The sequence below is a fragment of the Homarus americanus genome, unplaced genomic scaffold, assembly GCF_018991925.1.
Source record: "Homarus americanus isolate GMGI-L3 unplaced genomic scaffold, GMGI_Hamer_2.0 scaffold21353, whole genome shotgun sequence".
NCBI lineage: Eukaryota > Metazoa > Arthropoda > Malacostraca > Decapoda > Nephropidae > Homarus > Homarus americanus.
In genome coordinates this window covers 848,681-876,660 of record NW_024754247.1, presented here as the reverse complement: position 1 = coordinate 876,660, position 27,980 = coordinate 848,681, and the positions used below count along the sequence as shown (strand labels likewise).

The following is a 27,980-nucleotide window of genomic DNA, read 5'->3' as shown; positions in this document are numbered from 1 at the left end:
TCCTCCTTGTCAATTTGAAGGCTGGTTTAGGAGTTAGGAATTATTTATATGATATGGCTGACGATTATTAGATGGCTAGATTATGAGTTTGTTTTATCAGGGCTGGAGGTTGATGGCACCCTTGAAAACCTCGCAGACGTGGGGTCATTTTTTTTATTTTTTTTAGGTCATAGTTTGTTTGTTCAGCATTGTTCTCCCTGACTTAAAGTGTTAATACAGATATGAATAAGACTATTAATACCTGGAAAATACTATGTCATTCATACTTAGAGATGTATAACACGATATTAATGTTATGTTTGTTGATTGAGAATGCAGTCGAAATGTTGCACAAGTTGTTAAGGAAATGTTGGTCAATAATATGATAAATTACCTTATTTTTATCACTATGTTGTATGTAAATTGTGATCCGTGCAGCTGCTGTGATCCGTGCAGCTGCTGTGATCCGTACAGCAGCTGTGATCCGTGCAGCAGAGGGTAGTTGTAAGGAGATAAGTGTTATCACGGCCTCACACGTCATCCGTATAACTAACATTACTGTACAATCTGTGTAATCTCTTGTGGTTCTTTGTTGTTGAAGACGAAGCCAACCCTAATATCATGTTGTTGTTGTTATTTTTGTTATTATTGATGTTATTTTTGTTGTTATTATTATTGTTGATATTATAATTGTTATGTGTACTATTATTATTATTATTATCATTATCAACGCACACAAGTGACACAAAACAACGAATGAACAGTAAGCAGTAAAACACTTTCTCTTTACCCACAGAGAGATGAAGACCACGGACTACCTGACCGGTCCAGCCGACCATCTACACAGTGAGTACCCTGGTGTCACCTCACACACCTGCTACAGATTAGTTATTTTTTTTTTTCTGGTGTATTTTGTTTTGATAGGTAAGTGTGACCTTGATGTGGTTACTGTAGGAAGGTCAACACAGGGTCAAAGGTCAGAGAGGTCTTACATAGGAAAACAGTATCGTGTTTTATTAAATTTGATAAAAGAGGACACACACACACACACACACACACACACATATGTCCGGGAGGCCCCAAACACATTCGTGACTCATTGGCAGACATTCAAACAATTATGTTAGTTAATTTACTTATTTTTCATATGTGTATAAATCTACGCACACGTCTATTTTTAAGTCACTTTTCTCCCTTATCTAAGTGTGTGTGTGTGTGTGTGTGTAGAGGGGGGGGGATCACCTGCGGGTGGCTGGCCGTGTCAACACAATTATTTAGCACAACAAACTTGCTGCTCGATGAAACTCTCTGGTGGTCAACACTTAGTGAACGATTTATGTGGCCCCTCTTACGGGTACTGTCAGCACTTTCTTACTGGTACTGTCAGCAGGGAGAGTCTGGGGAACACTTCCTCATGGGTACTGTCAGCAAGGGAAAGTCTGGGGGACACTTCCTCATGGGTACTGTCAGCATGGGAGAGTCTGGAGGAGACTTTCTTACGGGTACTGTCAGCACGGGGGAGTCTGGGGGACACGTCCTCATGGGTACTGTCAGCATGGGAGAAGGCTGGGGATACTTCCTCACGTGTACTGTCAGGAGGGAGGAGGCTGGGGATACTTCCTCACGTGTACTGTCAGGAGGGAGGAGGCTGGGGATACTTCCTCACGTGTACTGTCAGCAGGGAGGAGGCTGGGGATAGTGTACTGTGGGGATACTTCCTCACGTGTACTGTCAGGAGGGAGGAGGCTGGGGATACTCCCTCACGTGTACTGTCAGCAGGGAGGAGGCTTGGGATACTCCCTCACGTGTACGGTCAGGAGGGAGGAGGCTTGGGATACTCCCTCACGTGTACTGTCAGCAGGGAGGAGGCTTGGGATACTCCCTCACGTGTACTGTCAGCAGGGAGGAGGCTTGGGATACTCCCTCACGTGTACTGTCAGGAGGGAGGAGGCTTGGGATACTCCCTCACGATTATCTTAATTATCTTGATTTAAAGAGCTCGAGTGCCTTTCAGTACTGACTTGACTAGTGGATATTTCTGACATGTGAGGGAGGTTTTTGTCGTTTGCTGGTCACCTTTGAGTCAATACTAATAACAGAGCGTATATCTCACCATCAAGTATGTGCCTCACCATCAAGTGTTTGACTCACCATCAAGTGTTTGCCTCACCATCAAGTGTTTGCCTCACCATCAAGTGTTTGACTCACCATCAAGTGTTTGCCTCACCATCAAGTGTTTGACTCACCATCAAGTGTTTGACTCACCATCAAGTGTTTGCCTCACCATCAAGTGTTTGCCTCACCATCAAGTGTTTGCCTCACCATCAAGTGTTTGCCTCACCATCAAGTGTTTGCCTCACCATCAAGTGTTTGCCTCACCATCAATCACCATCAAGTGTTTGACTCACCATCAAGTGTTTGACTCACCATCAAGTGTTTGCCTCACCATCAAGTGTTTGCCTCACCATCAAGTGTTTGCCTCACCATCAAGTGTTTGCCTCACCATCAAGTGTTTGCCTCACCATCAAGTGTTTGCCTCACCATCAAGTGTTTGCCTCACCATCAAGTGTTTGTCTCACCATCAAGTGTTTGTCTCACCATCAAGTGTTTGTCTCACCATCAAGTGTTTGCCTCACCATCAAGTGTTTGCCTCACCATCAAGTGTTTGCCTCACCATCAAGTGTTTGCCTCACCATCAAGTATTTGCCTCACCATCAAGTGTTTGCCTCACCATCAAGTGTTTGACTCACCATCAAGTGTTTGACTCACCATCAAGTGTTTGACTCACCATCAAGTGTTTGTCTCACCATCAAGTGTTTGCCTCACCATCAAGTGTTTGCCTCACCATCAAGTGTTTGCCTCACCATCAAGTGTTTGCCTCACCATCAAGTGTTTGACTCACCATCAAGTGTTTTCACCATCAAGTGTTTGCTCCACCATCAAGTAAGTGTTTGTCTTCACCATCAAGGTTTGCCTCTTCACCATCGCGTTCTTCACCATCAAATGTTTGCCTCACCATCAAATGTTTGTCTCCACCATACAAATGTTTGCCTCACCATCAAGGTTTGCCTCACCATCAAATGTTTGCCTCGCCATCAAATGTTTGCCTCACTCATCAAATGTTTACCTCACCATCAAATGTTTGGTTCTCACCATCAAGTGTGTTTGCCTCACCATCAATAAAGTTTTTCCAATTTCACCACCATATGCTTCTGGTTTCAATTCATCAAGTGCGTTTGCCCCACCATCATGTTTGACCTTGACCATCATGTTTGACTCACCATCAAGTTTTTACCACCATCAAGGTTTATTCCCCACCATCAAGTGTTTGATCTTACCATCAAGTGTTTGACTCACCATCAAGTGGTTTGACTCAAATTGATCAAGGTTTGCCTCACCATCATAAGTGTTTGTCTTCACTCACCATATGTTTGTCTCACCATCAAGTGTTTGGTTTCACCATCAAGTTTGCTCACCATCATGTTTGACTCACCATCAAGTGTTTGCCTTCACCATCAAGTGTTTGCCTCACCATCGTAAGGTTTGCCTCACCATCAAGTGTTTGCCTCACCATCAAGGCAAGGTTTGACTCACCATCAAGTGTTTGCCTCACCATCATGTTTGCCCTCACCATCAAGTGTTTGTCTCACCATCATCAAGTGCTTGCCTCTTCACCATCAAGTATTTAGTTCTCACCATCAAGTGTTTGCCTCACCATTAAGTGTTTGTTCACCATCAAGTGTTTGTCTCACCATCAAATGTTTGCCTCGCCATCAAATGTTTGCCTCACCATCAAATGTTTGCCTCACCATCAAGTGTTTGCCTCACCATCAAATGTTTGCCTCACCATCAAAATGTTTGCCTCACCATCAAATGTTTGCCTCACCATTAAGTGTTTGTCTCACCATCAAGTGTTTGCCTCACCATCAAGTGTTTGCCTCACCATCAAGTGTTTGCCTCACCATCAAGTGTTTGCCTCACCATCAAGTGTTTGCCTCACCATCAGGTGTTTGCCTCACCATCAAGTGTTTGCCTCACCATCAGGTGTTTGCCTCACCATCAAGTGTTTGTCTTTCCTTGCAGACTATGGCGGTGGTGAGCATGGAGACGGTATCAAGAGAGAAGAGGAGACTTACCATTATCCTGCCCCCACGCCACACCACAACCACCATTACAGGTAACTACCACCACAACCACCATTATAAGTAACTACCACCACAACCACCATTATAGGTAACTACCACCACAACCACTATTATAGGTAACTACCACCACAACCACCATTATAGGTAACTACCACCACAACCACCATTATAGGTAACTACCACCACAACCACCATTATAGGTAACTAAAAAACCGCAACCACCATTTATAGGTAACTGTCACCATAACTACCATTATAGGTAACTAATAACCCAACCACAATTATAGGTCATTGTTAGATATATTATCTCTCTCTCTCTCCCTCTTTAAAGTCCCAGAGTTCAGTTCGGTTCAAAAAAATTTCGGATAATTGAAATTCGGGTAATTGGTGAAATTAATTTGCTGGGATAGTCATGATGTGTTGTATGTGTGCCCCTTTGTATTGTGTGTGACGTAATGTAACACACTGGTAATATAACACACGCACGCACACGCACGCACGCACGCACACACACACACACGCACGCGCACGCACACGCACACGCACACACTAAAGCAGTAGCTATGATAAGTGAGCTAGATTTAGAGAATGGGTGACGCAGCAGCCCTGGCATTCATAAGTTTAATTTCAATTTCAGTTAGTTTTGTTCGTTCGGCCACCACAAGAGCGTTTATAATTAAGTGTGACGAGGCAGGGAGTGTTCTTGGGCGCGTAAAGGAACTTGTGTAACTCAGTTTATTGTTTTAAATTCTGTACATAAATGTTAGGTGAAATATAATCTGTTAACAGCTCTAAAACATTACACCAGAGAAGTTCGTGGTACAAAAGTTCCATTGAACAAAGTTCTTACAACAGAATTTTATTATTTTTACAACTACCTTGAATACCAATGTAGTTGTCCTTATATAGAGAAGCTGGTCTGTTTTGCCTCACCAGCTGTTAATATTGATAAAATACCGTATGTGGCGATAATTCGTTTAGTTAAGTGATAGTGAGGCTTTAACTGCCACTAGACGTTTAAGTCAACTGATGTCAATTTAATCTCCTTCATATTCATGTATACCAAAGAGCAACTGTATACAATATTCAGGAACACGTAAGTCTTGGTTGAGACACTGACCAGCGCTACAAGTCCAACGTCTTGTAGATTAATCAGCAGCAGAGTATGAAATAGTTTGTCCATCACCTAAATGTTCTTTAAATCAACTTGACGGGAACTTCCATTTACTTGTAGTAGTCTGGGACAGTCATCGTCGTTGTAAGAAACTACTATTGGAGTTTTTTAACATAGCACAAGCTTGTTTTACACTTACAAAGGTCAGTCGTTTTGCGTATTATTACAGCACAGGTACCACATGGTTCTCAGCAGATCAGTAGTTCCATGTTCTTGTGACACCAGAGAGGCCAGCCACGTCTACCTCTAATTAACTTGTCTATCTTTAAATGACCTGATGTTCCTCTTAAATTTCATCTTTGAATAACCCTAAGTGAAGACTGACTAACACACAGATGCCTTTTAAACAATAGTGAGCGTAGTGAGGGTCTGACAGTTCCATAAGTCCAACATTATACCTTAAAGCTCCCCAAAACTTAATCTAATGTCATATCTTCTCGAAAGTGCCTGTCTTACCTACTTATTATCAGATGGTGTTTACCTCTTAACTATAACTCGTATTCTCTGGCTGCCGCTCTTGACATATGCAAAAACATAATTTTTTACTGCAGTTATTTCTTAATTATACCTAATAAACGATACATACAGTATAGCCTGATGAGCACAGCAGTTTATACCAGTTTTAGAGCTTGATTCGCCTTTTAGAAATAATAGCTAAACATATCTTTAAATGTATTCTAATGGTCCTCCCACTTCTTCCTCCACTTCTTGCCGCTGTATCAAGACCTGAGGTGTACACGAAGCCGCTGCTTATGCCCGCAATTGAGGCAGAGCACCACCACGCCCCTATCAAAGCCTACGACCACATCAACTCCACCAGCGCCGCCCACACCTTCGACGCACCCAAAATGTACGACAATAAACTCTACGACGCTTCAAAAGCCTACGACAAACTCTACGCGGGGAAGGAGTACGAGAAGGTGGCGTTAGACCAGATGGAGAGTACGACCTTCGATAGCCACGACGTTAAACCCTACGGCAAAATGTACACTTCAAAACCCCACTTGGAGCCGCAGGTGGACGACGGAGCGTACGAGAAGTGCTACGAGAAGACGTACAAGACTCTGGAAACGTTGGACTCAACATCTTACGAGAGACAATACGAATCGTCGAAGGTAATCGAGCCAGTAGACTCGACCACTTACGAGAAGACGGTGCAGCCTCTGGACACGCCAGCCACCATCACTGAGACGCCAGAGAAGGCCTCCACACACTCTTCCAGCGCAGGGAAAAAGGTGGGTCAAACACACACCAATCTGATGTTGCATAGAATAAACGATACACAAGACTGACACTTTAATGCCTTAACGAGCTGACATAATACAAGACTGACATTATAATCCTGTAACCAGCTGACTTTTTTCTCTCCACAGGACGAGAATAACAAAGACAACAGCGAGTCAGACCCAAACAAGAAGCCTCCCTTCTCCTACGTGGCCCTCATTGCCATGGCCATCAAGGAAAGCCAGGACAGGAAGCTACAGGTAGTGTGTGGTGTGAGGTACAGTGTGTGGTGTGAGGTACAGTGTGTGGTGTGAGGTACAGTGTGTGTGTGGTGTGAGGTACAGTATGTGGTGTGAGGTACAGTGTGTGGTGTGAGGTAAAGTGTGTGGTGTGAGATACAGTGTATGGTGTTTTGTGAAGCATAGTATGTGGTGCTCAGTGTGGCTTGGTGTGTGGCCATGAGTGCGTGGTGTTCAGTCTGGTACACTATGTGGAGGTATAGACAGGTAAGACGAATAAAACCCTGCAGATGACTTGAGAAGCAATAAGCACTAGGTGGGGACAGACAGGTACAGTGACCAGGTGAGGAGGGGGGGGGCCATGCCTCCACTAACTAACACCTGGAAACATGTAGAGAATGTTGGCCTGAAGTATAATGCTGTAGATCCACGTTTGAATTAAGAGACCCACTTTTCATAGTAGATCAAAGTTGTTAAATACGTTTCGATTAAATGATGTAGTGAGAGGGAATATAGAGGTGTGAAGAAATGAACTGTGGAGAGAAAGAGAATGGCGAGAGTAAGGTAACAATAAACAAGAGATAACGTAAGGAGCTAAAGTGGAGTATATGAGTGAATTTCAAGTGTGAGATGACAGCTACGAAGAGATTGGAATTCTGCACTAAAGATAAAGTTGACTTCAGTATCTGATGGCGTCATAAAAAAGTTGATTATGCAATGAAGAGCAACTTGACTGTTTACCTGGCTAATGTATAGCTGAGTATACTTTAGTATATGTCTAATGTATAGTGGCCAGTCAGGTTATCATGTTCAAGTGCTTTTGATGTTTCACTTGATCAGGTCGTGACGGTACTAGAGGAGGTAAGTTACACGTCCTTCCTCCCTTACCAGAACTTAGACCATAAACATATGTAACGTTAAGTATTTTATACATAGAAGCACTTGTATTTATAAAGACCTTCACCTGAATAACATTAAAACTGCCAAGGTAAATGGACTCGATGGCTCTTAGATATAGATTATATTTCAAGTCATCATCAAGGAAACTAAATACGATTTACATCATCGAGTATTTCCTCTGAAAACTGATCCAGATTTTCCTGATTGTTTCCTCCTCCAGCTGAGTGAAATCTACCAATGGATCGCCACCAAGTTCCCGTTCTACGCCCAGCAGAACGCCAAGGAGAAGCAAGGATGGAAGAACTCCATCCGTCACAACCTGAGCCTGAACGAGTGTTTCGTCAAGATCCCACGGGAGGGAGGCGGCGGTGGTGGCAAGGGCAACTACTGGACCTTAGGTAGTACCTCTTACACCGACAGTACCTCTTACACCTACAGTACCTCTTACACCGACAGTACCTCTTACACCGACAGTACCTCCTACAGTCTTACACCAACAATATCTCTTACACACTGCTGCTTATATTGTCATCAGCAACAGGGAGTTAGGTACTGTCTACGAGCATATAGTAAAGGTGTACTGCCTGTTAAAAACTAGTAATTAAGTACTGTCTATTACCTACCATTTCAGGGTTAGTAATTAGTGCTTTGATGACCAGTTTGACTGTGACCATCGACATAGAAGCAGCGGAATGACTCTGGCGATACGAGAGATAGGAATCGGAAAAGACACATAAGACTGACAGCTAGATCGACGGAGAAACAGCTAGACCGACGGAGAGGCAGCTAGACCGACAGAGAGGCAGCTAGATCGACAGAGAGACAGCTACACCGACAGAGAGACAGCTAGATCAACAGAGAGACGGCTAGATCGAGAGAGAGACAGCTACACCGACAGAGAGACAGCTACACCGACAGAGAGACAGCTACACCGACAGAGAGACAGCTACACCGACAGAGACAGTAAAACCGACAAAGAGACAGCGACACCAACGTAGATAGATACACTCAGACCGACGTAGATACATTGACCGAGGGGGAGAGATGCATTCTCGCGGCCAAACCCATACCATTCTTCTTCTCCATACCATACCTCCTCCTCCTCCTCCTCCTCCTCATCCCCCTCCTTCCCCTCCTCCTCGTCTCCCTCCTCCTCCTCGTCCCCCTCCTCCTCCTCCTCGTCCCCCTCCTCCTCCTCCTCGTCCCCCTCCTCCTCCCCACCCTCCTCTTCTTCTCCTCCTCCTCCTCGTCCCCTTCTCCTCCTCGTTCTCCTTCTCCTCCTCGTCCCCTTCTTCTCCTCGTCCCCTTCTTCTCCTCGTCCCCTCCTCCCCTCCCCTCCTCCACCTGCTTTATCATCTTCTTGTTAACGTGAGAGTAATGAGTGTCTGTTAACGACTCCACCCCCTCCCACCCCCAACAGATCCCCAGCACGAGGACATGTTCGAGCACGGGAACTACAAACGTCGGCGCAGGATGAAGCGACCCAACATGTACCGCCAAACCTACACCTATCCGGACTACCTCGGTCTTACCTCCAGGACGTTCTTCTCCGCGTCGCCGTGAGTACTCTGACAACACCACTCTTGTCTTTCCTCTCCTGCTCGCTAGGTTAACGTCTTCTTGGGTTGTGGGTTGTTTTCTTGTGTGTTCCGTGTTTTGTTTTTAATCATTGGACTTCAGTGTTGGTTCTTGTAATGTTTGCCAGTACAGTGGTTTTTAGTTACTTAATTTTGCTTCACGTCACTTGTTTATACTGTGCATCTTGGACCCGCGAGTGTGTTTGGATGTTTTTTTTTTTATGTTTTGTTGTTTATTAGTGTATAAAACGCTCGCCTCGTGTCCTAAGGATGGGTAGCTGGGGCCATAAGCACCTCCAGTTCATCTATCTGTAATTTACAAACTTAGGGCAGCAAAGGCGGTCGAGTGATATCCTGTACAGTACTGTCACTAACTGGCCGCCAGGTATATGAACTCTACTATCACATTGTTCTATGGTTTGCTGTATATAACTTCTCTGTTTGTCCGTCCGTAAGTTTTGTTCTGTACTCTGTGACTAACAAGTGAGGTTCTCCACGTTTAGTTGTCCATCCGATCAGTGCTTTTGTTGTCATGTTCTGCTTCCTGGCCATATCAGATTCTTTTTTTTCAGCTGGGTTTTTCTTCTATGTTCTTTGTGTTGTGTTCACCGGGCCCTGGGTACAGTTTCACCAGGTCCCGGGTACAGTGTTCACCAGGCCCTGGATACAGTGTTCCACCAGGTTTCAGGTGTCCATGTTCACCGGGCCCTCAGATACAGTGTTCACCGTCATGTTCTGCTTCCTGGCCATATCAGATTCTTTTTTTTCAGCTGGGTTTTTCTTCTATGTTCTTTGTGTTGTGTTCACCGGGCCCTGGGTACAGTTTCACCAGGTCCCGGGTACAGTGTTCATCAGGCCTTGGATACAGTGTTCACCAGGCCCTGGGTACAGTGGTCACCAGGCCCTGGTACAGTGTTCACCGGGACCTGGGTACAGTGTTCACCGGGACCTGGGTACAGTGTTCACCAGGCCCTGGGTACAGTGTTCATCAGACCTTGGATACAGTGTTCACCAGGCCTTGGATACCGTGTTCACCAGGCCCTGGATAGTGTTCATCGGGCCCTGGGTACAGTGTTCACCAGGGATGACTCAGAGCGGCGGCCACTCACCAGGATCAACACCGCTGCTCTACACAGAAACAAGAGACCTGGTGAGTAGGCGATTCCGCTGACGACCAACAACAAACTACTCCACACTGTTCCGTAGAGTCGACACTCCTTACTTCTTACCCGGGACCCTAACCCTAAGGAAAGGCTATTGTTTACATGAGTGTGGCTGCTTCATGAAATTGGTATGTTCAGGACGTGACGCAGTGGTCGGCCGGAGCTGCTTGGTCAGCACACCTGAGCTTGTTACCTGCGACACACCACACAGTTCTGTCTTCCTCCGTGTCTATTGTTGTACTGATGCTCTTTTCTTGGCCGTAATGCGTGTTAATATAGTCACTTTTATCCTTGTTTCGTGTTAATTGACTGGCTCTCCTGTTTTAAGTGCCTCATCTCCAAAGATTCTTAAGTATTATTTTATTTTCTCCAGTAAAGTTCTAAAAAATTCAGACATTTGAGGACTTGACTTCTGTTCGTGGGATTCTTGAGTGCATGATGTAAACACGAGAACCAAACTGTACAAATTTCAGGAACATAAACCTTGATAATAACAACATACTGTAACTCTCGGGAGGGAAACAAAGTGAGGTAAAGATTTTAATTGTGGTAGATAAAGATTTTAATTGTGGTAGAACTCCTTTAGTTTATCTATATATTGATTCCAGGTGACTCATTTCCCCTGTACTTGAGGCGTCGATGAAGCTGTTAGAAAATGAACCATCCCGCCGGCCACGAAGAAGTACACAACCTCACGTTATGTCACCGATAACACACTGTTTCGCCTCCACCCCTACACTGTCACTTCACTGGTCACTGTCTCATCTCCACCCCTACACTCGTCACTGTCTCACGTCCACCCCTACACTGGTCACTGTCTCACCTCCACCCCTACACTGGTCACTGTCTCACGTCCACCCCTACACTGTCACTCCACGCTAAGTAGGTCTTCTGGCGGACATTATTCCCCATTCACGAAATATTTATCAGCTAAAATTTATAATATTTCCGCAATAAAAACTACCCAGTCGGTAAGAGAGAATTACACACAAAGCAAAAGAATAACTATCTTTACCACCTGTATGACTTACTGCCCTGAGCATCGTATATTGCCTTGTATTATCTGGTTACTTCAATACCTTACTTATCTTATTGTTTCATTGTTTATATTATATTTAATACTCGTGTTAAGCTATCGTCTCACTATTGCGTCACTCAAACACATCCCTCCGTCACTCACATCCCTCTGTCGCTCACACCCCGACCCCTACCCAAAGTGACTCGGTCTAACCTAACCATGAAAATGAGACCCCATGAAGATTGGGATTTCTTCGACTTGCAGCCCATAGAAATAAGATCCATTAAAGCTGAGACCCATTACGTCTGAGACCCATTACATCTGGGACCTCATCCGTATGGTATGGTTAGATGATCTTGAGGTCTTACGATTGGTGCCTCCTGGGACTGGCACTAACATGACCAACCACTTGATGGTAACGAGCATTTGGTCATTCCTAAGAGTGAGAAAGACATTCGACCCACACACTAATCTATTATGATTCTTTTCAACTGTTTTCAAATCAGTGGACGACGGACACGATTATGATGTGGCTTACCTCGACTTTAGCAAAGCCTTCGACAGTCCCCCACGAAAGACTAATACGTAAAGTGGAGGCTCATGGAACTGGAGGAGATAGTCTAAATTGGATTAGGACGTGGTTACAAGACAGGAAACATATAGTAAGCAGTACTAACACTAAATCCGATGGGGTTAACTGTCACTAGTGGAGTACCCCAAGGCTCAATACCTGGACCATTACTATTTATTATATTCATAAATGACTTAAATAAAGGCGTAGACAGCAACATAAGAAAATTTGCTGACGACACTAAAATAGGGCGTGTAATTAAATATGACGAGGACTCAGTAAAACTACAAGAAGATTTAAAAAGAAAAAAAATCGTAATGTCTGAAAATTAGTAGATGAAATTTAATGTGGACAAATGTAAAGTACTTAGTCTAGAAGATATAAACAGAGAAACCAGGTATCAGATGAACAACGTTGTTATCGAAAAATCCGACTGTGAGAAAGATTTAGGAGGAATAATAAGTAGGAATCTTAAGCCAAGACAGCAATGTGTATTTGCTCGAAACAAGGCTAACAAGGAACTTAGGTTCATACAAAGGAGTGTTAGTTACACGACTAGCGAGGTTATCCTAAAACTATATCTTGTGCTTGTGAAACCTCGCTTGGACTGCGCAGTTCATGCAATTTTGGTCACCGAAGTACAGAATGGATATAGAATTCCTAGAAAGCATTCAGAGGAGGAGGATGACAAGAGTAAACCCGGGCATTGGGAACCTTGATTACAGAGACAGATTAAAGCATCTTAATTTGCACTCCCTCGAGAGACGTAGAGTTAGGGGCGATATGATCGAGGTGTATAAATGGTGATATAATAAAGGTACTCAAACTATCCAACCAGGAGCGAACTCGTAGCGATGGTTTTAAATTAGACAAATTTAGATTTAGGCGCGAGATAGGTAAACACTGGTTTGGAAATAGAGTAGTGGATGAGTGGAACAAGTTACCAAGCATCATCATTAACTCGAACACGCTGGATAGCTTCAAACATAGGCTGGATGGATATATGAGTGATAGGGGTTGGGTGTAAATGGGACTGCTCAGTATGGGCCAATAGGCCCGCTGCAGTTTCCTCCATTCTTATGTTCTTATGACACAAGTTAAGATGGAGGGACGTGGTTGAGGGGGAGAGAGGCGTAAGTCACATCGAGGTGAGAGTGGACGCCGCTCAAGACACAGAAACGTAGTCCAGACGGGTTCAAGAAGAAGAACCTTAATCTCTGAGATGGTCAGAAGATGATGATGACAGCCCCATGCACCAACCTAATACTAACGAAAATATCCCCATAGTTTTAATCCATTGTTTCTAAAACTTGTTGGTCACGTCAGCACTAGTATTAGAGGCGATGGAGAAGTGTTGTGTTAAGCAGCAGAATGTAGCAACACCCGCTAGCTACAGTGTTTGATAAACTCCCACTTAACGTTGACCTTGCCACCCTCCCTCCCTCCCTCCCTCTACTGGTTCTCTGTTGCGAAAACCTGATACGATCAGGAAAACATTTGGTAGGTGAGAGGAAAGATACGGTTTATACCAACTCTCTCTCTCTCTCTCTCTCTCTCTCTCTCTCTCTCTCTCTCTCTCTTGCAATATTCTCTTTAACAATGCGCAACAGTGTTATGGGTAATACTCTGTAATACTGTACTACGTACTTTAAGTAATCGGCCATGATATTCTAGTGCTGTATTTTAAGTCCTAGTCTCTGAGGTATTATTACGACTACATGAAGAATAAGCACCCTCAGCTTATCTCAACTAATTAATAGAAACACCCTATCACTAATTGAAGGTTGGGTTAGGTTAGGTTAGGTTAGGTTATAATCAGAAATATCTTACTATAACAACAGAAGCAATATCGGACAAGCTGCCACATCACCTGAGGCAAATTACTAGTCTCTCTGAAGACCTCTCACTTAACCTCACATGATATGATAAACAACAATAACAACCTCTAGTCTGCTCCGTGAGACAGAAAAATTAATGTACCAACTACACAAATCAGTGAGCAGTGGCAGGCCAAGAGTGCTCACCAGTCACCAAGGTTCGTCTCTGTGATCAATTTGTGATATAATGGACAGTTTGGTGAGCCGTCGGCATTAACTCTCTCAACCTTGTATACACCTGAGGGCCACATACAGGTGAAGCAACGGTGCTGTCTAAGAGATCTTCAGCGTTCTTCAGTATATTAACGCCGTGACAGTACGCTCAGCCCCGGGGAAGTGTTTCAAAACAGTGGTGTCTTATGCATAAACTAACTAAATTATGGTGACGTTCATGCTCACATGTAAGGTGAAGAATTATATATTAAGTGGAACACGTCTGATAATTAGTAAATACTGAGAAATTATTCTGTAACTACATAATTATTTAGCGATATTTATCAAAATTATGCTTTTACTTTTTCTATCAAACTTATATTGAATTATCTGTAACCGGATGAGGGTGTGGTAGCCGAGTGAATTTATTACCCGGGGCATCCCCAGTCCGCCCAGCTGTGAATGGGCAACAAACTTTACATTTTAGCAAGTCAAGAAACGCTGGCCTCTCGTGTACCACCTTATTACAGTATTGAGTGTGCAAATACCCCCACCGCTCCCAACAATGGTGGACGAGAACCAGGTCGGGGGACAGCTATCACTAAGATGCAATACGATCTTTGAAACTCGGGATAAAATAGTTGAGAAAGAATATTATCACTTGAGAGGCTCGTGAGGCACAAACTACACAGAATACATTGATTGATATCTTTAAGGAGTAGAAAAATGTATACCCAAGAAGACAAGGAGTAAGTCAACATAGATGAATCACAAGTCCAGGAGTACCGCTAAGAGAGAGAACACCTGTAGCGGACGATCAGAGTACAGCACACATTATGTAGACTGTGTAGCCCTAAAGGTGGGCACCCACCCTATGTGATCTACATTATCAATATTGGTGAAAATGTAACGAAATAGATCTAAGCGTCGTGACACATCAATCACTAAAGGCAGAGCAATAAGTTGTGAGAAAAGATCAAACGAACTTTAAGAATCATAAGAAAAATGTTCCTTCAACGTCTCCATCTGAGCTACTGTCTACAGGTATGAAGACCCTACCTGCAGGGAGACGCAAAACAGAGCGACGAAAGTTATGACTGAACTAAATCATCTGGATTATCCTTATAGACTGAAGGCCTTAGGACTGACACCTCTCCAGACACGGACATGTCTGTCAGGTCGCCACCAACACTACGAGAACGGGAGGCATATAAGCGAGTGGTTGTAGACCTATGGAACAGTCTACTAGCTCATGCGTCAGGTCGTCACGCCTAGGGGATCCACTTTCACACTTTCACTCGTAAACAAAGGATATGAGGATCACTAAACACTTATATCTCACTTAAGTAACTCACTTATACTTAGTGATTTACTCGACCGTTTATGTTACACTAGCTTCGGTTAGGTTATTTAAGCTGGGTTACGCTAAGTTAGGATGGCTTAGCTGATTTTGGCTTAGGTTAGGTTATTTAAGCTGGGTTACGCTAAGTTAGGATGGCTTAGCTGATTTGGCTTAGGTTAGGTTATTTAAGCTGGCTTACGCTAAGCTAGGATGGCTTAGCTGATGTTGGCTTAGGTTAGGTTATTTAAGCTGGGTTACGCTAAGCTAGGATGGCTTAGCTGATGGTGGCTTCGGTTAGGCAATTTAAACTGGGTTAGGCTAAGTTACGATGGCTTAGGTTATCTGGGGTTAAATTAAGTTGGGTTTGGTGAAGCTGTATTAGTATAACTTACAACATTCCAGGTTTAGGTTAACTAAAGGTACTTAAGGCTAAATTGTGGTCAGTTAGGTTAAGTTTAGCTAGGTTGGATTAGGTCAAGTTAGGCTGAATTAAGTTAGGTTATGTTGGTAAGCATGAATAGAAGACAGATTTATACAATGATAGAGAAAATTGACAGATAGACAGAAAAATGAGAGATAGACAGACAGACAAATGAGAGATAGACAGATAAGAGTTATAAATACACAGATAAGATTTTCTTCTTCCACCTCTACCGCCACACACCACCACCACCTCCACTACTTCTACCACCCCAACCACCGCCACCGCCCCTACCTCTACCACCACCACCTCTACCACCTCCACCATCATCTCCACCACGACCTTCACCACATCTCTCCCAGCGCTAGATGACCTTTGACCTGGGCTTATCTCTATATGACCTTTCTCACCATACTCGACCTACACTTTGTCGTCTTTGTTATCTTTATTATTTGTCTTTAGTATTGTCGTTGTTCCTATCCTTATTCTCCTGTTTACCTCCTCTTCTCTCTACTTCCTTCTTCTTCCTTCTCTTCTAAGGCGTGGGACCTTGGCGTGGCACCCTCCCCCCATCGTGGCACCCACCCCCTGGTATGGCACCCTCCCCCTTGCGTGGCACCCTCCCCTGGTGGCACCTCCTGGCGTGGCACCTTACCCCCTCATGGCACCTTACCCCTGGCACCCTCCTGCTGGCACCTCCCTGGCATGGCGTGGCACCCACCCCCTGGTATGGCACCCCCTGGTATGGCAACCTCCCCTGACACCCCTGACATGGCACCTCCCCTGGTGGCACCCTCCCCTTTGCGTGGCACCTCTCCCGGCGTGGCACCTTACCCCTGACATGGCACCTCCCCTGGTATGGCACCTCCTCCTGGCCCTCGGCGTGGCACCTCCCCTGGTGTGGCACCTCCCCCGGCGTGGCACCCTTCCCCCCCGGCGTGGCACCCTACCCCTGGCGTGGCACCCTTCCCCCCTGCGTGGCACCCTCCCCCTGGCGTGGCATCCTGGTCTCCACCTGAGTGTGGGTGTCAGTGGTAGGGGGGGGCGGCCCAGGGTGACAGTAACACAACTCACTCCCCCTCCATCCCACTCCCTCACCTTCCTACCGTCTCCCACGGTATCAAAAAGAGACATTAGATACCGCAGAAAAAAGCAGAAATAACATAAGTATATATAACATTTATGTTCTTTTCTTCCCGTATGCCTTTCATGGTTCTGACATCTATCTATCTATCTATCTATCTATCTATCACCTTTCCCCCCGTCCTAATCTCGTGTGGTGTGGATTAAGAGGTACTCAGAGCCGTCGGTGGGGCAGGAAGTGACAGCAGAAATCAGTTTGTGTGTTTGTTGTGATGAACTTTTGGGTCTTCATGTCCAGTCCACCTTCATGTTTTCGCACAAATCAACCTCCAATGACATAAAAAAGTAAACAGTAGTTAGTAAAGAACTTTTAGTTATGTTTCCTGCGATAATGAAGTTATTCTTCGCGTAGACTGGAGGATGACTGGGGCGAGGTATTGTTAGTTGTCTTACTGCAGCAGTTTATATCTTCATGAGGTGGTTAAGTGATACTCGACCCACTGTATAGAGGGGAGAGGCTGTGAGGAGTGTGTGGTGTCCCTCCCAACCCCGCCACCAGGCCTCACCTGACACAAGGCATCATGGGGCAGAGGGAGGGCGAGGCAGACAGTTATGGCGCAGGCCGCTCCACCCGGAGTGACGGCGGCCCCGCGTCACCTCCACAATTTCCGCCCTGTCTTACATTAGCGTCGCCAGGACGTCCGCGCCTGAGCTGCAGCTGACCGAGTTATGGCTGGAATACGTCACCTTACTTGTTATTTTTTATGGCTTGTATCTTAATAGCCAAAATAACGTTTTCCTCGACTTTTTTAAGAACGTAAAACTAAATATTCTTGCCACTGTTCCCCTTTAGTTTTTTTTTATGGCAGGGCATTGTTTATCACCGAGGAAACCCGCCTTCCCGTACATTTACTCATCCACTCTCTACTCTACACCTATCACCTGTTTCTACCAGCCATAAAATCTTCAAAGAATTCGTAAGCACACAAGTTCCAGAGAGCTCGTTGATGGAACACGGACTCTGACAAGACGACCAATATTGGAAGAGTAACAGGAATATAACCTAAGTATGCATTTCCGTTTTCTCTACCAGAAGGCACATGCCTAGACCGCTCTAACTATCCTAGAGAATGATTCTGTTAGATTAAGTTAAATCTGATCAGTTTCCCACCCATGTTCGTGGTACTTTTATATAAAAAAATAATTCCCAACTCTGAGGAACAGGTCATGATCAAGGAGGTTTTATGACTAGAGGCGGCACGAGCAGCGATACGCACGGGTCAGACTGAAGGCAGCCGACCCACGCCCCGCCATCTTGATACTGTACTGGCAAAACATCACTACTGGCTGCAGCTACCCAAGCACTAGGTAGCATAAATGTTCCTGACATGCGGTCAGTGATAGGCAAAAACTAACTGTGATTGTATTTATTAATAAAATTAATTGTTGTGTGATTGATATAAACAATGTTATTATAAATACACATAAATCCTTACAATCATATAAGTATTGACCACGTTGTGTTGTAACACGATAATACTCAATGAACAGATTTGAAATACTCTTTTCTGGATGTAGAAACAAATGATTCTTTAACATGGGATAATTTTTCTCTGAACATATTTTCCCAGCTAATTACATCTTCAGCTGGTAAAAATAGGCAGCCTTTGGGTTTTAATTATATCAAAGAATCCATCGGGCTTGCAGTAGAAGCTATTAATACAGTACTGCAAACTTCACAATGCAGAGATTTTATTAATCTAAATACTACAAAGCCAGCAGCCGTGTACGCGACAATGTTGTTTAAGCTCACAGATATATGGACAGCATTAGGTATATAAATATACTCAAAGTCAGCATCTGTTGTAGCGGTTCATATACATCATATTATTCTATATTTCGCTTAAGTTGTGTTGATGGTCTGGGCAGAAGGGGCCTCTACCTCTGCATTAGATACAGTACATAGCTGCTGGAAACTCTTAGTGTGGCCACTTATTATAATGGCAAACAGTTACCACAGAGTACATCCTGTATGTCAACATGCACTAACAATTTATTAAATGGGTTGTTATTACCTCCTCCCATGCTTCTCACTTCGCCAAAAAACAATTCATCGTGATCTTGACTCATCTTGTACATCATCCAAAAAGGACCAAGACATGTAATTAATTGGGCATATAAATTCGGAACGTTCTGAATGTACAGAATAAAACCCAGAATGCCAGTCTTGCCAGGCACCACCAGGGATGTTTTGCCAATACCAACATGGTCGCCGTGTGTGAAGTGACTTTACTGTCCGAGGCTGACGCCATCTCACATGAAACCTCCTTTGTCATGACACTCCCAGGCTAAGCAGGGTGGCGACACTCACAAGTTACTTACATAACACCCAATAACACACTGTTTCACAAGAAATATGAATAAACGCGAGACAAAAAAATAAATAAAAATAGCCTGGTGCTTCCTCCCTCAGTACCTCCAAGAGCTTCCTCCCTCAGTACCTCCAAGAGCTTCCTCCCTCAGTACCTCCAAGAGCTTCCTCCCTCAATACCTCCAAGAGCTTCCTCCCTCTGTACCTCCAAGTGCTTCCTCCATCAGTACCTCCAAGAGCGTCCTCCCTCAGTACCTCCAAGTGCTTCCTCCCTCAGTACCTCCAAGTGCTTCCTCCCTCAGTACCTCCAAGAGCTTCCTCCCTCTGTACCTCCAAGAGCTTCTTCCCTCTGTACCTCCAAGAGCTTCCTCTCTGTGCGTGAAGTGTGTTGATGTCAGACGCGGTTTAACATGATCCTTTTTCGACAAAATTCACTTAGGTAATTAGTTCTCTGTAGAGTTTGTTGATGATTTGTATGGTGTTTCAGTAGAGAGTGGGAATGGTACTATTGACCTCGTACTTACAGTAGATACGCATGACTATAAACCAATCAATTAAAGGTCTGAGGGTTGGCGACCATGGCCCTCCACTTTAAATACCATCGAGTTGTGTTTACCAATCCTCCTAGATCTGGCATCATTCAGGGGGTCGCACCTAATTTCACTCATCCACCCCAGTCCTTCCCTCTGCCTGGCTCCCCTACCCTCAGGTTTCACCACTTAATCTTTCTACCACTGACACTTGGAAACTAAAATTCACCTTCGTATTAAACAACTTGGTGGGTACTTGGTGGTAGTTAATAATTCAAGGCAAAAATCACTGGTTTGTTTACATATAGCACAGGGTTCGTGGTAGTGTGGCAACATGTTTGAGAGTGGACTTATCTGGCAGTTTTAAATTGAAGAAAAGTAAAAAAAAAAAAAATATTAATATTTCATGCAGAATATACAGTAGCCCTTCGAACTTACTGTACACGCACTCTACTGACTACACGCACTCCCCTCACTACACATACACTCGCCTCACTACACACACACTCTCCTCACTACACACACACACACTCGCCTCACTACACACACACTCGCCTCACTACACACACACTCTCCTCACTACACACACACTCTCCTCACTACACACACACTCTCCTCACTACAAACACTCCCCTTCTTTTCTCACTCATATTATCCCCTACCTAAACCCTCCCACTACTTCCCTCCCCACTCCCACTTTCCCGAACTCCCCACTCCTCCACTATACTTCCTCCCCTCCTCAATTCTCTCCTTCCCCTTGTCTCCCTCTCATACTCTCCATCCCTCTACCTCCCCTTCTTTACCTCACCCCACTCCCCTTCCCCCACTCGACCCTCCATTCCCCAACGCCCCCCCTCCCCTACCCCACTCCCTCAGCGATAGCCACAAAGCCGAGCTGGCGACTAATTCCTTAGCTTAACGGGATGTCCCTACAATCCCTGGGACGCGCATCTCGTGTTACGGGACTGTTTGTTGGTGTCTGTTTATTTGTTTGTTTATATGTGTTTGTTTACGTCTGTTTGTGTGTGGGGGGGAGGGGGGGGGGCTTATGTTGATGCCCGGACAACAGCAAGGGAAGTGTAGAGGGGGAAGGGAAGTGTGGGAGGTGAGGGAAGTGTAGGTAGGTGGTAAGGGAGGGGGAAGAGGTCGTGGGAATATGGGGAAATACCAGGGGAAGGAAATAGGTAACACAGGCAGTAGTTAAGTAAGTGGCAAGGAAGAGGGAAATAAGTGACAGAAGGAAAGTGGTAAGCAGGTAGTGGCACAGGAGGGTACATGAGAGGTAGATACCATAAAGGGTACTGGTGGCTGTGGCTATGGCGGCGGTATGGTCAAGAGGAGACTGTTCGTGGTTCACAGTTTTTTTTTCCTTACATTGAGAGCTAATTTCGTCTACTGTTACGCCCTCCCTCCCTCCCTCCTTCCCCTCCCCTCTTAGTCCTTCTTTGGTGTTTGTTGGAGTGTCTCATTCTACGGAACATTTGTATCCAAAGGCTCAGTATGTATCATGGACACCAAAAAATGAGGTGTGTGTGTGTGTGTGTGTGTGTGTGTGTGTGTGTGTGTGTGTGTGTGTGTGTGTGTTTGTTTGTGTCTGTGTGTTTATATCACATACCAGTGAACAACAAAAGCGATAAATTCTTATGAAAGTGAGGGAAATAAAGAGAGAGGAAATAAAATAGAAGAAAAACACAAAAATAAAGAGATAGACAGATACAGACAGACAGACAGATGGATGGAGACAGATAGACAGACAGACATTAATACAGCTCTCTGAATTCTGTTCACTCAACCAGGAAAAGGTTTTTGACTTTTAGTAGTGATGGCAGTACTAGTGGCGGTGGTGGCAGTGGTGGTAGTAATAGTGGTGGTGTTGGTAGTGCTGGCAATACAGGTGTGGTGGTGCAGGTGGGTGTTGGTAACGATCGTGGTAGTAGTGTTGGCAGCGGTGGTGGCAGTGGTGGTGGTGGTGGGGTACACATATAAGGAGGAGGAGGATCGGGTAGGGGGTGTCGTAAACGTTGCCTACGATCTTGTGTTTACACGTTCAGATCCCGAGCGAAACGTCACCCAACATCCACCTGGGAACCTCTCTACCTCACCCACCTGTCCTCTTCCTTACACCTCTCCTCATTCTCTACACCCTCTCCTCGCCCCCACACCTTCCTACCCTCTCCTCACCTTCTCTACACCCTCTCCTTCGTACACCCTGTCCTCACCTTCTTCCTTACACCTCTCACCCTTCCTACCCCTCTCTCACCTACACAGGCCTCTCCTCCCCCCTGTCCACCACCTTCTCTGTCCCCTTACACCCTCTCCTCACCTTCTCTACACCCTGTCCTCACCTCCTTCCACCCTCTCCTCACCTTCTCACCCTCTCTCGCCCCCTTGTCCTCACCTTCCTTACACCTCTCCTCGCCCCCTACACCCTGTCCTCACCTTCCTCACCCTCTCCTCACCCCCTCTCCCCTTCCTCACCTTCCACACACCCCCTCTCCACACCACCTTCCACACCCTCTCTCCCTTCTACACCCTCTCCTCGCTCACCCTGTCCTTCACCTCTCCTGCCCCCTACACCCCTGTCCTCACCTTCCTACACCCCTCTCTCCACCCACCCCTCTCCCTCCTTCCTACACCCCTCTCGTTCCTCACCTTCCCTACACCCTCTCCTCGCCCCCTACACCCTCTCCTCACCTTCTCTACACCCTCTCCTCGCCCCCAACCCAACCTAACTTAACCTAACCCTAAGGTGGAGACCATATAGAGATATATTTGGTTCCCCATTAGGTCTCAGTTCCAAATCTAATGGTTATGTTATGTCGGCATCTTTTGGGAGGCAGAGGACTGGAATCCAATGGTACTAGAGACCATTAGACCTGATGGCAATTAGGACTGGGGGTCTATTAGTAATGGGCCCGTTCTACTAGTCTCCCTGTGAACTGACTTGGTCCCAGGTTCTCAAAGGTTAGTGTGTAGCTCTTCTTCTCTACTGTAGTTATAACACAATTCATTACACTTTCGACTTCATCTTTGTCGATTCATTTGTCTGTGTCCTTACTGCAGTTAGTGACGTGGATACACAACTTCTTCCACTTCCAACTGCTAAATCAGCGCTATCAATGCACCCTCTCGGTGTGGTGTGAACCCCGGGAGTATCGGCTCGTGAATACTTGCGAGGGAGGCCGTAGGAGGACTGGAGCTGGTGTGTGAGTGGTGGTGGGGTGATGTTGGGGTGATGTTGGGGTTGAGGAGGGTCAGAGTGTAGGGGGCTAGAGGGGTGGGGAGAGTTAAGCGGTTACCTGTAGTTACAACGCAGGATATATTAAGCAACGATATAAATATGTAGGACAAAACACAAAGTATGAGTAGAATGTTACCGCTCATCAGGGGGTATTGCCAGTATGTGCTACAGGTCTTAACCATTCATACATTGGTCATGCAGTATTCCTCCATGTCCCTCCCTCCTCCTGCTGAAACCTAAGCATAGGTTTCAGCAGCAGCAGGGAAGAAACGTCCTTTACAAATGAACTTATGTATATAATCACTTGACACAATTATCAACTCAAAGTACAAAAAGTTCTCTTGCCGCTTTAATTCAAGTAATTGCGACAATATTTTTTTCGAGCCTTGAGGAGACATATGAAGAGTGACTGCACTGTGTACAAAAAAGACAGTAACTAGTGTTGGCATACTCAGACCACCTTGGCCGAGCTCAGTCACAAACTGTGATGACAAACATTCCCAAAAATCTATTTCTGGTTGTCCATGTTTATGAACTAGAAATCCTGCAATGTAGACAATTTTATGTTTTAAGTTATCATCCTATTCTATAGTAGAAGGAGATGTCATGAAATGTTAGCTCTTCCAGGAGTTGTAAATTCACTCCTTATGTCATGTGTACTCTCAGGAACAACGTCATGTTTTAACAGCTGAAGCAACTGATGTACTATGGCTGATGCTTGAACATCCCAAAGTAGAAATTTCCTCCACTGTGTTGTCTTGCATGTCCAAAAAAAATTTCAAGGTGGTCTTGTGAAAAAAACAAAACAAGTTAGGATGTAAGTAAAGCCATGGTTTTCTAAAATATATTGTGCTGCTTCTATGTTATACCTTGTTGTGGTAACATGAGCATCTGGCGTTGATTGTGTTAGTTTGGTTCCGTCTACCATGTCCACCAGTCCACCGACAGCTGGAAATAACCTGACACATTTCTTGCAACTCTTTGAAGTTTTCACAGTTGAATGTCCAAGGTTCACGACATTGATCTCGTAAATGAATTGAACTGTAATTACTCTTAACATTCATCACTTTGTACCAATCTGTTACTAATCTGTTGTATCTCACTGTCCCATCCTGATAATCAACAGCGCTTTTCAGACCTTTAAACCCTGAATTTGTTTTTTCATGGAACACTTGACAAACTAAGGGCACACTTTGATGCTGCAAAGGATTAGGAAAGGCTAATGAGCGTGTGAGTTTTCTGAGACGAAGTAGTGTTTTCTGTTCTTCGTCAAATATTCTGTACCATCCTCGGTGAAATATAATTGTTGGCATTCCTCTGACGCAGCAGTTTCTCATTTTTTTTTTTTAGGATGTTAACATAACCATACACAAGGAACACATCTATACCACCCGGTGCTAGTGTTACTTTACCAGGACCACCAAGCTGTCTATATACTCGTACACCTTGATTCATTGGACAGTTCTCACAGACAAACGATACCGGATGCCCACTACTAGCTTGAAGAACATAAATAGCTTCGTGTAACATTTCCTTCAGCTGAATAGCTTTCAACCCCGATACAGGATGAATTCGTACGATGTATCGTGGTCCTCCATAATGATAAACAAATAACAAAAGCTGATGTTGTTATATATTCTGGTTTGTGTGATGCATGGCCAACTATATGCTCCCCAGTAAATCTGAGGGTCTGCTTAAGCTTAACTCCATCAAAAAAAATGTTAGCGAGCCGACTGGTGCACGATCAACTCCTCCCGCTATGTTCCTCGCGTGGGCGGGAAAGGTCGTTTAAGGCGTCATTGTGGCGAGGTTATGGGTGATTGTGTGGAAAAGTAGGCGTGTTTGTTTGTGAATACGTGCGTGGATGTGGGTGTTTGTGTGTTTGTCTCAGAGGCAATTTCTTCCCTGATGATGAATTTAAGCAATGGAACCAAGTTTCAAACCCCCGAAATCGTTCGTTTCCAGTCCTTATTTAAAAGCGAGCGGACCCGAGTTCGATCCCAGGGCAGGGTGAAACTATGGGCAAGTTTCTTTACGCCATTTGCCTCTGTCTACCCAGCAGTAATTGGGAACCTGAATGTTAATTGATTTGCAGATTGTATTCCGGGGTAATGGTTAGCCAGTGCAGTTGGCGAGCTGTCCAGTCTTCTCGGACTATTCCGTGACACTGTGTCATGCAGCTCGTTAACTTAGGATGTGGTTGTTGTGTTTGCGACAGTTTCTACACCTTAACAAATTCACGCCTAGGTGGCCCTTGGGCCGGCCATCCTCGATTTCGAAGGGCTTCCATTATATATTCGCAGGACACTACTCGGTCTCTCGACCGAATATTAGCTGTTTACTTACAAATTCATGTGGGAATGTTCACGTGGTACACCTTCACCTACCCCACACTCCACCACCTCTTCCACATACACCACACAGCTGCATCTCCATCTCCCTTCCGTATATAAGAACATAAGAATGGAGGAAACTGCAACGGGCCCATTGGCCCACACTGGACACCCAACCCCTATCGCTCATATATCCGTCCAGCCTATGTTTGAAGCTACCCGGCGTGTTCGAGTTAATGATGATGTTTGGTAACTTGTTCCACTCATCCATTACTCTATTTCCAAACACGTGTTTACTTATTTCGCTCCTAAATCTAAATTTGTCCAATTTAAAACCAATGCTACGAGTTCGCTCCTGGATGGATAATTTAAGTACCTGTGTTATATCACCTTTGTTTAACCTGACCTCCATTTATACACCTCCATCTTATCGCCCCTCACTCTATGTCTCTCAAGGGAGTACAAATTCGGATGCTTTAACCTGTCTCTATACTCAGTGTTCCTAATGCCCAGGCCGGGATCAGTCTTGTCATCCTCCTCTGAATGCTTTCTAGGGATTCGATATCCATTTTGTAGTACGGTGACCAGAAATGAACTGCGGTAATCCAAGTGAGGTGTCACAAGCGCAAGGCACAAACCTCCTCCTCCTCCATACAGTGTACGTTGCAGTTCTACACCTCCTCCTCCTCCCACACCGTATTGTTCACAATAAAAAATAATTATATTTACATACATTTCACAACACTCATACCCCCTACACACACACAAGTACAATCTCGTTCAAGATTCTTCGAACACTGCTGGAGACAGCTGGCAACTCAAGTCCGTTTCTTTACTATAATAAAGCCCAACCATTAATTAAGCAACAGGAAACTAAATAACCAATCACCGATCACGTTTACATTCATTCTTAATTTTCATACGCACTTTAGTAAACAAACGGCCTTGCGTTGCCAGCTGTCTCCAGCAGTGTTCGAAAAATCTTGAACTAGATTACAACCCCCACACACACATGCAAACACATGTACACCCCCCACACACACCTACTCACACACACACACAAACATACTCACACAAAATACCCCCTATAAATACATCTAACAGTATACCCCTCAAGCAGATATGAACAAAATCAAATGTAAAGTGGTTGATCAAACATATTGCCACACACTCAAACACTACGTCCTTGACTGTGTGAAGAAAGAACCTTTTAGGGACAGGTCCAAGCACAGTGTGTGTGAAATGGCACAACACGTTATCTCTAATGGCAAGATAGCCGACATGTTAAGATTGTATCCACTTTTTTGCACTTAGTAGCTATATCATTTCCCATGTATAGAACCAAACACACCATGTGCTTGAATATCTCTCACGGAAATGTGAATAACAAAGTGTGCGGCCAGACATACTGCCTCACACTCCTGTACTCAAGCAGTTGAGAATAAGTTACCCTTTATGTATGGAACTAAACAAACAATGGATTTGAAATATTCTGTACCATTCAATGCCATAATATCCTGACCACGGGGGTTAGTTACACACACCCTTTGTGACGTCTACTCTGTAACCCTCTAGCGCTACCGCTCACAGGATGAGTATGGAGTGCACAATACACTAGCCGCTGTACGTGGTAATATTCAAAAAATTCAATTCACACACACACACACACGCACACACACACACACACACACCTACACCTACACTCACACACACACACACACACCTACACACACACACACACACACACAACACGACAGGGGCAGTGGCCACAAATAGCAGCGGGCACGTGTGCCGTAGCCGCTCTTGGTCTGGCTGGTGGCTTGTGTGCCCATAACGTCAGGGAGGGAGGGAAGGAAGGAGGGTGGCACGGAAGGGTGGCAGTGAGGAAGAGGAAGGAGGCAGGAAGGGAAGGAGGCAGGGAGGGAGGGCAGGGGGAGGCGAGGGAGGGGGGGGGCAGGAAGGGAAGGAGGAGCAGAGGAGGAGGGGGACAGGGAAGGTAAGGAGGCAAGGAGGGAGGGCAGGAAGGGAAGGAGGAGGCAGGAAGGAGGAAAAGAAATGAGGGAGAAAGAGAGCAGAGACAGAGAAGGGGGCAGGGGAGGGGAGGGTGGCTTGGAGGACAATTTGTTGTAATGCCTACTGGACCCTGGACTATCACCCCCTTAATTTATCATGTTTGCTTCAGTCTCCATTTGTATGTGTGTGTTTTGTTTCAGTTTACTCCCCCCCCTCAATATGAGTTTGTTGTTGAGGCGGTGTTTTGTTTGGTTCCTGAGCAGAGTATTGGACTTGTGTTTGTTTTTGTGTGTCGTGATGCGAGGGTGTATCTGAGTGTCGCACGACGCACCTTTATTGACGTAATTAGTCTCGACAGCGGTAGCTCTGTGGTGTCCGAGTATTTGTCAGCAGTGTGGCAAGACATGATGACTGACTGGCCAGCCAGAGCCGTGAGAAGATGCTAATCGTTTTCGCTTCTTACAAACAAGTTTACATTCCCTGGGAAACCTTAGTTTGTAAATACTTTTTGAGGTTAGTTTACAAACAGAGGCCGAGTACAACAACACCATGATCTGTTGTTGATAAACCCGCAGGGGGGTCCCCTCCGGGTTCCCCCCCCCCCCCTTGTGTGTCGAGGCGGTGCT

General features: G+C 45.1%; 1 protein-coding gene across 1 annotated transcript in view; it reads left to right on the top strand.

The window, feature by feature from the left end:
• The first annotated feature begins 778 nt into the window (after positions 1-778).
• LOC121855727 (forkhead box protein E4-like) overlaps positions 779-27,980 on the top strand; it is a 44,365-nt gene continuing 17,163 nt past the window's right edge. Inside the window, exons 1-6 of the mRNA XM_042350822.1 lie at positions 779-825; positions 4,063-4,156; positions 6,023-6,533; positions 6,672-6,782; positions 7,882-8,059; positions 9,082-9,220. Of these exons, the coding sequence (XP_042206756.1) occupies positions 780-825; positions 4,063-4,156; positions 6,023-6,533; positions 6,672-6,782; positions 7,882-8,059; positions 9,082-9,220 (1,079 nt within the window). The 5' untranslated portion in view covers position 779. The remainder of the gene's footprint in view (positions 826-4,062; positions 4,157-6,022; positions 6,534-6,671; positions 6,783-7,881; positions 8,060-9,081; positions 9,221-27,980) is intronic.